This window comes from Pituophis catenifer, unplaced genomic scaffold, assembly GCF_029215685.1.
Source record: "Pituophis catenifer annectens isolate HBS135680 unplaced genomic scaffold, rPitCat1.0.hap2 SCAF_2, whole genome shotgun sequence".
NCBI lineage: Eukaryota > Metazoa > Chordata > Lepidosauria > Squamata > Colubridae > Pituophis > Pituophis catenifer.
This window is the reverse complement of record NW_027256882.1, coordinates 99,801,218-99,815,237: the sequence shown is the minus strand read 5'-3', so window position 1 is coordinate 99,815,237 and position 14,020 is coordinate 99,801,218. Positions and strand designations below refer to the sequence as shown.

Genomic DNA, 14,020 nt, shown 5'->3' with positions numbered 1-14,020 from the left:
AAGGATGAAATCCAGCAGGTTCTGACAGGTTCTGGAGAACTGGTAGCAGAAATTTTGAGTAGTTTGGAGAACCAGTAGCGGAAATTTTGAGTAGTTCAGAGAACCAGCAAATATCACCTCTGGCTGGCCCCAGAGTGAGGTGGGAATGGGGATTTTGCAGTATCCTTCCCCTGGAGTTGAGTGGTAATGGGGATTTTGCAGTATCCTTCCCCTGCCACACCCACCAAGCAACACCCACAGAACCAGTAGTAAAAAAAATGGATTTCACCACTGCATTAAACCATAGATTAGTGTTAAGGTTCCCTTATGAGAACTGGTTTTGTCTAATAATTGAGTAAAATAGCTAATAACTGCATTTCTGCAAACAGGACAACTAACATTACTTTAGAATTTTCATTTGGGCTACTTTCTGGAGTATATAAGAAATAGGGTTCTACTACAACCCAGCTATTTCAAGCATCTTCTGCACATGGTAAAAGAAAAGGTAGGAACATAAATGAAGCCCAATTAGTAAACTTAACTAGAATTTATAAGCGTATCTCACAGTCAGGGTGGATAAAAATCAATGATTTTTTTAAAAAAAATCAAAAAAATCTGATTTTTTTTTATTTAAATCGGATTTTTTTGATTTTTATCAAATTTATTTTAATAAAAACTTTTGGGGTAAAAATCTATCATAAGATAGTTTTCTATTTAAGATACATAAATAATTTAGTTTATTCAGCATGAAATGGAGCTTAGTTATGTAGCACAAGGCTGTATATTCTGCAACACTGGGACTACTGGTGAGTCAACAGCGGGTCAAAGGAGTAGCAGAGATGACAGTTGCTCTTTAAAAATTATGATTTAAATCAAGTTGATTTAAATCAAGCCTTTTTACTAGTGATTTAAATCATGATTTAAATCGTGATTTAAATCGACTCGATTTAAATCAAATCCCCCTGCTCACAGTACATTATACAGCAAAATATTTCTATTTTTACATATTACAAATATTTTATCTATCCAAAAATGCATTAGTTTCTTACCTGCTCAGTTACTGAACTTAAATCATTAGATGAGAAATCTTCCTCTTCATTTTCAAAGAGTTCATCATAATTTTCTAGCAGTCCTGCCATTATTCTGCTAACAAGTTCTTGCTCTTTCAGATCCTCCACATCTGTGTAAATGCTTTAAGAATGTCCAAAACTAAATTCATGTTTTTTAACATCATCTTATCAAATGTTGTTAATATTTCCTACTCCAGGGTTACCAGAGGTAAAGGTTAAAAAGGATTGCCTATATATCTTTTTCCTCCCTAAAGCTAGACAACCTTTTAAGAGCACCATCTACAAGAAATTATTATTTTGGTTTGTCTATCAAACAGGGCCACTGCTTGAATTACCCCATTCAATTTTGCCTTTCTGAAATTAGGAAGAATGAGATCTATTCATCACATTAATCAGAAAATGATTTACTATGCATTTTGAGCATCTAATATAATTGTGGAATTACATTTGAAAAAATGAGTAATGGGCAGATCCAATATTTATACAAAAATTGAGTAATTAATTAACAAGTTTTGTTAATTTAGCAAAAAAAAAACTTTTTACACTATTTTAATAGAAAAGCTAAATTTAAGGAGCATATAATGTTAACATAATATTTAATATATTTGCTGAATGGATAAAATTAAGGAAGGTAAAATAAATTACTTAATTGTTATATTACAGGACAAATTTCTTAAATACACTTTTACTCTAAAGGGGAAGGGAACAATATCTTACTGAAAGACATCAGGACCAAAAACTGCAGCCAATGAAGTTGCAGACCAAATCTCTTCATGATGTGATGCTACATTAGCTAAAAATCTACACAGAAACTTTAATAAACTGTAATTCACAGGCGGAAGTTGTTGCAAGAGGAATCTTAATTTTCTTCCAAATTCATCTTCATTATAATCTGCAAAGTGTGATAGAATTTTAAATAAATGTTAATGCACTATTCCACATTTGATAAATTTCAATTCAAATAGCAGTATGAAGTTTCATGCAGAACTGTTCAATTCCATTTTAAATAAAAATGTTACTTTTAAGTAAAAAAAAAATCAGTAACTGAACATTTTTCACATTTTCTGCCCCTGATTTTAGCAATCTTTCCTATCATCTCTACTTTGTTGTTTAATTATTTGTTAGTTTTATGTTATCTTTATCTTTGTCAGATGGATTTAAATTATCTAAATAGAGATGTACACAAAATGTATTTTAATATGTAATAAAAATTGCCACCCTCTCCCAAGTATTGCAGTGATTTTATACCAGGAATTAACATCTGAAGCTGTTACTACTTTCATACAGTTTGTTATATTTTAATATTTTAATTCTGTGTCAATAACCTTTCCATCTTGCTGACAGAAAACATGACTACATTCTATACATTCATATTAATCAAAGCACCAGGAGGAGAACACACAGATACCAAGTTATTAAGTTATTCATTTCTTTTGCAAAATATGTATCACAAGCATATCAGATTGGTTTTATTAGGTATTATTAGACTGAAAACAAAACAAAACATTGGATAAAAATATCTATATTTAAATATAGTACATGCAGCACTCAAGAGCTATATTCGATTCTGTTTATTTAGAATGGTTCAGAGAACTCATGCACATTGCTCAGTTGTTCAAGTTTAGCTCTTTATCAGACCCTTGTTATGCAGGTCTGTGTCAATCTTTTTAAGAAGCTGTTTCAATGCCTTTTCCCAGTTATCTGAACACACAAGTATATGCACAGAAAAGATATGTCAGAATCGTTGCTAAAACAAATGCTCAGAGGACCTAGAAAGAGGCTTGAAATGAGTGCATCAAACCTTTAACAGATAGTTGCATTGACATTTCTGATCAGCAAGTTCACAAGAGCGCTTGCCTTGCCAAGCATTCCTGCAATTTTCAAACCTATATCTACCTACGTACCAAGATATGACAGTCACCTCTAAATCTATTTTGATTATCAATATTAAGAAAAATATAGTTTATTTAGCAACTGATTGCCAAACACTCAATAGAAGAAACTGAAACATGTAGTGCGTACATTCAGAATATTTTTTTTATTAATTTCAGAAAAGTGTTTAAGAATGTTTCTGATGATAACTAAACAAATATGAAATATCAGTTGAAGGTATCTTTCAAAATGTTTTCAAAATATCTAAACTTTCCAATTATCTAAATTTATTTGTGGTTCCATGTGTTGAAATGTTCACATAATTTAGATATAGTTAAACCACAAGAAATAAAATGCAAGGATATTTTGTCACACATGGACTTCACTCAGATCATCCAACACATATTCTTTGAAAGGTCAATTGACCAGCTTTTATTTTAGATTGTTTACAAATTTTTGTGAAAGGATTACATAAAAATAGGTATGTCGGGATTTATTAAGACAATTTCATTTTCTTTTTAGTTTTTCAGATATAGAGATAGGGCCAAAATCTATCTCTATATATCCAATGGATATAATATTAACAAGAGTTCCAAACCAAATAATCCCCAATCATCAATAACATAGTGTGCATTTATGTGTGTGAAGAGGTAAGTAGGCATTACAATGTGACCCTAATAAATGTTCTGTTTACGTAAGAATTATTAAATGGGCCTAAAAGTGGGAAAAGTGCTATTCCCAGTACATATAGCTTTTATTTTTATCAATATCAAATCAAGGTTCCCAGTGATCTTGATACACATTTGGAATATTACAGAGGAACATGTCTCCGGCATTTTAAACTTCCAAATTAACTATTTGTGAACAGTTTTTTTTTCCATATATATTGAAGTCATTCCAATACCTTGAGGCAGTTGTATTAAATGCATATGAAGAGTGCCAGGAATAACTGGTTCTGGAAGTGCTTGAAGAAAATATCTAAGAAGACTAATAGCAGAAGGTACATCTGCTTCTTTAACCAGGTCCACATCTTCTCCATTATCATATCTTTGCCGAAGCCACTCCACTGTTTCTGCATTCCCATTGACTTGAAAAAGTCCTTCTTGCTCTAGACCTCCTTCAAATAGAATGAAAAAACAATATTCCCTTTAAAATATTCCCTTTAAAACCAGGCTTTAAAAGAGCCTGGTGGCGCAGCAGACTAATAGCCTGTTATTAACATTCAGCTGCCTGCAATTACTGCAAGTTCGAATCTCCCCAGGCTCAAGGTTGACTCAGCCTTCCATCCTTTCTAAGGTAGGTAAATTGAGGACCCAGTTTGTGGGGGCAATAAGCTGACTTTGTATAAATATACAAAAGTATGAAGGCTATTGCTTAACGCATTGTAAGCCGCCCTGAGTCTCTGGAGAAGGGCGGCATATAAATCAAAATTAAAAAAAATTAAAAAAATGAAAATATATTCATTTCTTACCTATGAATGTGACAAAAACAGGCAAAAATTACCCTAGCCAACATTGCTACCCAAAGAAACATTTACAAACAGCAACAAAAATATTGGAGCAGTGTGTAAAAACTTTTGTCATTTAACAATGAAACCCATAAAACTTCCCATTTCAAGTTTATGGAACTTTTGAATTGAAAATAGGCTGAAGACTGTTTAGAGGTTGTGAAATGGAACATTATATGCTGAAAAGAGCTTGTTTCTGGCTTGGAATACAGGTAGCTCTAGATTTAAGACTGTAATTGAACCAGAAATCATGGTTGCAAGTCATTGCAGTCATTAAGCGGATCATTGCATGGCTGTGTCTGATTTTATGACTTTTGTGGCAGTCAAGCATATGGCACAGTTGTTAAGTGAACACTGGGGTCTTCAAGCAAACACTGAAGTTGTTAAACAAGTCTGTTTTTCCCAATGGGCGTTTTTTGTTGGAAACATGAAGTAAATGCTGGAAACTGGCAAAAAAACTGCCCAAAATTGCAGTTGAAGGACCATGAGACGCTGTAAATGGATATAAATGTGAGCCGGTTGCTAATGTCCAAGATGCAGTCACATGCTGCAGTCACACTGCAGACCAAAACAACTAGACACAAGAACAGGTTTTCCCAAACGCCATCGCTCTGCTAAACAAATAATTCCCTCAACACTGTCAAACTATTCACTAAGTCTGCATTACTATTACTACTATTCTTCTCATCATTCCTATCACCCATCTCCTCCCACTTATGATTGTATGACTGTAACTTGTTGCTTATCCTTCATAACTCCCCAAGAATAATATGTGAAAATTATTTATATTTTCAAATTTTAATTTTATCATTAAGGCACAGGATGAAAATACATACCATGTTCCTCAATATAGTCCACGACATGGCGGACTATGAATGGAACTTCACTGCCTGGTTGCCCTTCCTGTTGCAGTTCATCAAGTGGAATTCCAAATATTTTATTAGTAAGAACAGAGTTGCAATTACTCAAAGAAGGGGAGGAGCTCTTCCTCATATCTTTATGCAGCCCAATGTCAAAGTGTCTTTCTGAAAATAAATTAGTTGTAGATTTAACTTCTTCAATGTAATGCACTGCTTCCCACAGATATTTATTACCTGAAAAAGGATTAGAACTGTCTCTAGTAATAAATACCATCTCAAAGGAATGATTACATTAGATGCTGTCTGTCAGGCAAATTTAGACTATAAACTAGGTAAACCAGAATGAATATAAAAATTTGGTTAGCTATTTCATTTCCTGGATAAGGCTTGTCTCCAGTTTAGTTTTTTTTCATTAAAAATTCTTGACAATTACAAATCGAAGTGGTAGAAGTTTATTATAAGTAACTACTTTCTTATGACTGTTCAAAGTTTCTGTCATGCTTTAGGATGAGAAAAAACCAAGATTTACTCCGATGTATTAGAATGTAGACGAACTGACGATAAAAGGATATTCACGTCAATTATTTTAATATGTACAATTATTAAAAAGTTTTAAAATAGATAAAAGAATTTTTGGTTTTGAACAATGTAAGATTGAATTTGAAATGGGGTTGTATAGAAATGAGGAACATGTTATTGTTAAAATGTATAAATTTCTACTGAACTTCTGAAATAGACATGAAAAAATAAATGATGAAATAGCTAAAAACTATGGTAATAATATGCACACGGGTAAGTCAGACAATAGGTAGTTGAAAGGACTGAAATTTATACTATTGTTATAGCCCTAAAGAGAATTTTTATAAAGTGATGTATCATTGCTGCACATCCACAGAAAAACAATCTAGAATAACAAACAATAAGAGACATTTTATCATGCTTAGTAGACATGTAATAAAAGCTACAAAATGTTGGACACAATTACAATTACACAGAAGATTCTAAAGATTCATATAGAATTTTTGTTACAGTAAAAATTCAGCTTTTTTGCTACAAAATCATCCAAGACAACCAGCATATACAGTACTTAAAACAGAAAAATTAAAACAAAAATCCAAATAAAATATATGAATACATTTGTAGGAATAAAGAGAAAAGAAACAAAACACTTGGTGAAATAATAATGTCTTGATAATTTACCCCCTCCCCCCCCAAAAAAAATTAATGGGATTCCAAAGGCTCAATTTAAAGAGGATTACTCTCACTTTTTATCAGCCTGCTACTATCACTGGAGCAGGCTGATAAATCTTTCACGTGAAAGATTTCCCCAAACTTTAGGAGAGACATCTCAGAGTAAAAGGGAACTGCAATAATACTTTTTATTCAACCCCATTTGTCTTGTAATTTTGGGATTTAACCAAATGAATCTCTATTGCTCTAACACTTAAAGGTGGGAATGCAATTTTAAAATACAGCTGCCTAATATTCTGAAACAAACCACTTTTCATTAACTTTAAGCACATTATAAACTGATTGACTGATTATTTATAATTTTTATCACATACTGCTTAATAGAACAGATGATGATCATATACAGCATCTTCACTGCTTCATCCAACCCACAAAATACTTCTGGGTGGGTTTTGAACTATCTCCAAAAGTTATTAAAAAATCAGAATGTACAATTCTGGGCATCAATTATCAACCAGTTTAGGTCTATGCCTTCTGAATAGTACAAAGAACAACTTTTGACAAATTTCATCCTTTTACATACGTTTATTGGCATTTTAAAAAATAAGGAAGAAAACTGGATTTTCATAAGGATAATTCCAATAAATAAATAAGTAGTATCTTAAATACAAAAAAGCTAAATTTGAATGGATATTCTAACCAATATGGACTTTACAATATGAGAAATCTAGAGGGGAAGGAAGCTTTACATATGAAAATACGCACAGACTACCCAGAGTTGCAGATCACAGTGTATTTACCACACTACTGAAGAATGCTCTCCATTATGCTCCATTTTTATAAAGTAGTACCCTTTGAAATCAATACATCTTAAGTATATCTTGAGAAAATAATAATAGTTGGGAATACCTACCTCACAGCACTTAAACACCTATGTTCACAAAATATTTTCTATGCCAGCTACCTTTACTGACCAAGCATTCTTTTGTCATTTATGGTTGCTTAAGGTTATGGCAGAAGATCAGCCTGTAGTTCCTCATTGAAGATGGGCAGAACTTGATCAGTATCTCAGCTATTAATCTGCAAAACACAGAAAAGCATTTGAGTACTTGATCTCTTAATAATGTAGTCGCAATACACATTACTGTACTCAAAAATAAAACTAAATTTGGTAGCATGTAATACATTTCCCATTTGAAAAATTTTGACCTTCAAACACCTCATTCTAAAATCAAACTCATTTGTAGTTTAGGACATTCGTTTGGGACTTACTAAAAATGTTCCAATGCTGTTTCAGCCATGCCAGAAATGTTTCAACCTTAAGAATTGGTTTCAATCTTAAAATGAGGGCATTTTATATTCAGCATTTTTCCAGGATGATCCACACAGCATCAGAACACTTTCTGTAAGGTTATAGCAATTAATTTGCCCTCAGAATGCAATGCTTCATGATCAAAACCAACAAGTAGCAGAAATTTTGCACTCCATCGTATGGTCCAAATCAAATTTCAGAATAGATCATTGTTTCATATTATTGATTGACAATGTTAATTATGAAATCCAATGATTCCCAAGGTGAATATTCCCAAGAGAAGAATGTACAACTCTGAAACACATGTTTTCTCCTTAGAAAACATGCTTTGTTATAAATAGGATTAGTTATTGAGCCAGAATGGAGCAACATTCTGTATGGTAGTTACCAAAATACAGAAACATTTTATCATGAGTTAGAGCAGTGGTGTCAAACTCAAGGCCCGCAGGGTGCTTAGATCTGGCCTGTGGGGCTGGCCTGGAAATAGCAAAGGACCAGCCCGTGATGCCTCTGCTGCAAAAAATGGGGCGCAATGAGGCACATGTAGCCCCCCGCACCCGATTTTTGACCTGGACAGCTTCCTGCAGCACCCTGCTGGCAAAAACAGGGTGTGGGGGGGGGGGCACATCCCTGAGTTAGAGGAATAAAAAAAAAGGTGCAAATGAGTATTTGGTAAAATACAAGCAGTTATTACACACACACACACACACACACACACACACACACACACACACACATTCTAAAATAACTGCTTGTAATTTACCAAATACTCATTTGCACTTTTTTGCAGGTAGCTGCACTGGCCATTAAAAAGATATAGTAAATCACAATCTGGAAGAAAGTTTTGCCTCCATTTTTCACACGATGACTACTTTTACACATTACAATTGCTTAATCCTGGTTTCACAAAACAAAAGGACCCCTCTGTAATGAATTAATTAAAATACAATTATAGCTAGTCAATAAACACGGATAACCCATTTCCTAAACTGTATTACTATACTCAATTATTTAGAGTACAGGTAACCCTCGATTTATAACCATTATTTAATGACTATTTGAAGTTACAACTGCACTGAAAAAAATGCACTGAAAAAAATGACTTATCACCGTTTTTCACATTTATGATTGTTGTAGCATCCCCATAGTCATGTGAACAACAGTCAAACACTTGGCAACTGGCTCATATTTATGACGGTTGCAGCATCCTGAGGTCACTGATCATCTTTTATGACTTTCTGACAAGCAAAGTCAATGAGGAAGCCAGATTCACTTAACTCTATTACTAACTTAACAACTGCAGTAATTCACTTAACAACTGTGACAAGAGGTCATAAACTGGGGCAAAGCCACTTTAACAACTGCCTCACTTAGCAAGAAAAATTTTGGGGTCAATTGTAATCTTTAAGTTGAGGACTACCTGCAGAACACCAACCAATTCCTATTCAGAAAGTTTCCCTATCGTGCAAAAGAAACACTACAAACTAGTGATATTACTAAGACAGTCACACAGCTCACTTATGGTATAGGGAAAAACATGTTTTTAATGTATATATTCACTTGTGCAGTTCTTCTAGATTCCATCCTAACTCAGTTTAAATTATGTATTTAAAAAGTTATGGAATATGTATTATTTCTAACAATTCCTAGAGGGTTAGCTATATTAGTGTTTTGCAACAACTGCAATAAAGAGCAATAAGCAATTATTCTTGTGCAAATATTCTAAACCATTAAAGTTACTCCAATACAATACTTTTAGCTTCCTATGGAAAGTAATCAACACCCAGTAATCATCTAGATAACAATATATTAATTTTATCACATTAATAATACTAATTTTATGCCATCAGGTCCAACTTTTGCTTCCTTTCCCCACAAGGAAAACCACTGTCTTCACAATTCTTATCTTTGTAGATACAGACACATCATGGCATCTGAATATTTTTTCAAGGCCTTCAATGCTACCCTACCAAATTCAAGTTTTCAAAGTATTTCTTGACTGCTTTACTGTTCATTGTTGATCCTAAAAGGCAGAAGCTACCTATCACTTCTTTGCCAATTCTATGCTGTACTTGCTACAATTATTTTGGCCTTCTTTCTATTTATGATATAGTCTCATTTTTTCACTCTGCTCCTTCACTTTCGTTACTAGAACATTTGCATTTTCAGCTGAGTATCAGTACAGCCCAGGTTATAGATGTTTCTAACTCCAATTTTAAAACTCATCTGCTTCCAATCCATACCCTCTCAATATATACTGAACATACAGATTTAACAAGAAGGGACACTATGCAGCTTGATTTCTTGTGAGGTGGTCTGTTCTACCATGTTCCACCACATGGACCATAGCTTCCTATCCTGTATATGTTTTGCCTGAGGAGAATAAGATGTTCTTGGATACCAGTTTTCCAGTTTGAGGAACTCTTTGGCCTCTTCAGTTATCCAGCATGCACAAGCAATTGTCAGGCACAAGGAACTAGGCCCACACTGTGAGTCCATCAAAATTACTTCTTTGTTGTTGCAATGCCTATTTATAAGAATCTAACTAGATTGGCTGAATTTTCTTAGGAATGGTCAGAAAAGGCTTCAGGGACTTTGGGGGACTAACATCTGTCCCATTTTCTGCTGGGATTCTAATCTTGACCCCTTCTTCAAACCTCCCTCCATTCTAGCTGGAGATTCCACAATAGCAATAATGTCTCATGTTCCTCTGCCTTTTCTAAAGGCAGCTTGAACATCTGACATTTCTTTTTCTGTACAAGCACTAATCTGCGTTGAATAATCCTAAACATTATTTTGTTAGCATGGGAAATTATTGTATAATTGGATATTATATGACAAGTCTCCTTTCTTTGATATTAGTATAAAAATAAATCTCTTCCAATTTTATTGGCCATTGTGTCTTTTCCAGGTTTGCTAGTTAAAACCTTTATTAATTCTTCTGTTGCTTGCCATACTTTCATTTATTCATTTGTTTGTTTGCATTCTGCCATATTATTTTTACAAGTAACTCAAGATGAGGCATATATCCAACACACCTTCCTCCTCCTATTTTCCCCAAACAATCATCCCATGAAATGGGTTGAAGAAAGGATGTTCTTCTTGAAAATGTTGGTATAAATTCAAATTACACTGCAGCAATTAATTGGCTTCCTTCTTCCACTCTGATTTAGAATGTGCATATAAAGCCATCTGTGACCTGTTCCACAGTCAGCCAATGTCAAGAGCCTTGGTAGTACAGTGGTCTAAGGCACCCTGTTATTAAGCTGGTTATTAAGACCAGCTGCCTGCAATTACTGCAGGTTCGAATCTCGCCAAGGCTCAAGGTTGACTCAGCCTTCCATCCTTTCTAAGGTAGGTAAATTGAGGACCCAGTTGTGGGGGCAATAAGCTGACTTTGTATAAATATACAAAAGGATGAAGGCTATTGCTGAGCATATTGTAAGCCGCCCTGAGTCTCCGGAGAAGGGCGGCATATAAATCAAATTAAAAAAAAAGAAAGTCAACTTCTTCGCTATAACTGAATTCTTCCATCTCCTTGTGCCACTAATAAAGCAAATTTTATTTCTGTGTACTCCATCAAGTGATGTCCATGAATACAGGCGTTGTTTGGTTGAAGACTACATGCCAGTCCAACTAGTTTTCCTTCTTAGTATTTCCAACTTTTCATAATAAATTATTGAAATCTAGTGAAAACAAAATTAGCTGCAACCACAAGCCCACCTTTAAGTTGTAATTAACATCTTTAATATGAACCTCTTAGTCATTTCTGAAAATACAAAGCAATTACAAAATTATAGCCAAGAAGTCCAACATTCTTTCCTTCCACTAATGTATTTCTAAAAATTCATCCATTACAAAATGGTCACTTTTAATCAGATTTTCTAAGTTCATTTTAACTACAAGTTCATTTCCCTACAAGTCCACATAAGAAATGATGTAGGAACAAAAAATCATCAGCTTTATTCCAATGTTCCAATGTTCACACTTGTTGTACAGGCTGAAAAGGTTGGAGTGATTTGTCTTAAAATGATTATATGATTAAAATAAACTGTGACCCAGAGACTCAGATTCAACTTCCAACCATAGGAACTGGGGAATCACTCTCTGCCCAATGAACTTTATTAAGTTATCATTTGGGGGGGAAAAACAAAGGAAGGAATACGAGACTGTATTAATCTCCTGAAGGAAGGGAAATATAAATTTTAGAAATAAAAAAGCAAAAAGCAAATAATAGATAAAAATTCAAATCTAAGTGTAGCAAAATAGGGAAAACACATAGGCTTCTGTAATTCCTTCCAATTCTTTTACCAGAAGTGTAAAAGTGGTGTTACTAGAGGCATACTTTCTTCTGTGTAAAAAGTAATAGGCTGCCTGTGTGTTTTAGTCCCCTCCTCCTCTTGTTTATGGGTGTACTTGTCTATATGGGATTTACAAGGCAGTAAATGTACTGTATGTTATTCTCTGGGGATAATGACGAGAGTGAAAAAGAGAGGGAAGCTGAAAATGACAGAGTGGCAACATATGAGCAGCTACCTAGCTGAATCTCCTATAAGGATAGTTTATTTTTCTCTCTCTCTCGCCTCCCATTTTGAACTTACCTTTCTTTTGCCACCCACCCAACCAGATCTGATTGGATCCAGTTCCTATACTGGGCTTGAAAAAAAATGAAAAGGCCAAGTTTCTTTCAACTACTTGACTCCTTGTTATTTCATAGACATATCCGTGGGTGTTGATATTACAATAATACAGAAATAGTCTAACATTGCCTTTGCATCAGATTTTTTAAACTTCCAGTATAATTTCCTGCTATTCTCTCCTCTACTGAGTTTTTCAAGATCTGCCACAAGGCATTAGATACCATACTGTTTAATAGTTGGGCTGAAATTCTAAAATATGTAACAATTAGATATATAAAGTCAAATTGCTTAGTGGCAAGTACAACATAGCAAAAAGCTTTAACAAACAATAGTATTTTTAAAAAATAATAATAAAAGGTTCCTTTAGATGGAAGATTAATTATTAAGATGAAATAGCTCAAACTTGCTTTAAAAAATATTTTCAAACAATAAAATAATTACAGATAATCAAAATTCCAGAAGACAGAGTTACCAATAATATAGTCCAAAACCTGCAGTTTTAACTTTTATTCCACTGCATCCAAACATACATTTTAAAGATTAGTACTTCAGGTGGTAAAATACTATTGAACATAGCATGATTTAAGGCAAATGGAATGGAATTCATTTTATTCTAAAATTCTTATATTTTTCATGTAGAAAAATCATATGAAATGTAATTGCTAAGGTTTCTATCATTATCATTCCCATACAAAACTCTAAAATTATCCTAGAATTTTGTCATTTCATTTTCAAACCAAATAATTTAATCACATTTATTTTTAATTTCATCACATTTTTAATTTCATACTCAGTTAGAAGCTCCATTTTTATCCTTTTCACCCACAATCCCATCGTTTCTGGATTTTTTCTATTTTAGTAGTTCCTTGCCTGTTTCATTATATTCTCTGCAGTTTTCCCTCTATATACATATATATTTTACTGTACATACAGACATACAGACATACATACACTGTATATACTCTATATGTGTATGTATACGTACACACACAGAATATATATTCCTACATTTTTGCAGGAATCAATCTCTTTTTTTGTATTTTTTTTTCCTTACTCACAGATTCTTCCAATACAATGTGGCATAATGGTTAAGGGATTAGACCAGCCCTACACAATTTTTAGCTGGGAAAGAGCCAGACTGATATCTTAAAAATAAACTGTGGGCTATTATGGAATACTTGGCCTGGTGATCAGTTATCTGGTGGCTAGCAGCACTACGCAGCACTGAGGCTTAGAAACATTGGAGGTCCTGGTGGCATGTCTTTTGAGGGAAGAAGTAGCTGGAAAAACCAGGGCAGCGGCAGCCGATCATTCATGACAATAGCAATATTTGATACCAATGGATTATTTTTTGAAAAACACTGGTGGATCACATAAGGCTACCTGACATGCAGTATACAGCCCATGCATTGCGTAAGTGTGGAATAGGCTACGAATGAAGAGATGAAAGTTCAATTCCAGCTTCAGCTATGAAAGCTGGGTGACTTTGGTCACTCTTCTCAGGTAAAACTTCCTTACAGGGAGAAAAATAGAGAAGGGAAAACTAGTACACCACTTTGGATTCCTAAAGCATTAAGGCTAGGTAAGCT

General features: G+C 33.9%; 1 protein-coding gene across 2 annotated transcripts in view; it reads right to left on the bottom strand.

Annotated features, from left to right (window-relative positions):
- Positions 1 to 14,020, bottom strand: part of FAM13B (family with sequence similarity 13 member B) — a 70,225-nt gene that overhangs the window by 48,512 nt on the left and 7,693 nt on the right. For both annotated transcript variants that reach the window (XM_070937269.1, XM_070937270.1), the window contains exons 2-6: positions 7,393 to 7,559; positions 5,265 to 5,453; positions 3,826 to 4,038; positions 1,767 to 1,941; positions 1,029 to 1,170 (exon numbers count right to left, since the gene is read on the bottom strand). In XM_070937269.1, the coding sequence (XP_070793370.1) occupies positions 1,029 to 1,170; positions 1,767 to 1,941; positions 3,826 to 4,038; positions 5,265 to 5,421 (687 nt within the window). In that variant the 5' untranslated portion in view covers positions 5,422 to 5,453; positions 7,393 to 7,559. The remainder of the gene's footprint in view (positions 1 to 1,028; positions 1,171 to 1,766; positions 1,942 to 3,825; positions 4,039 to 5,264; positions 5,454 to 7,392; positions 7,560 to 14,020) is intronic.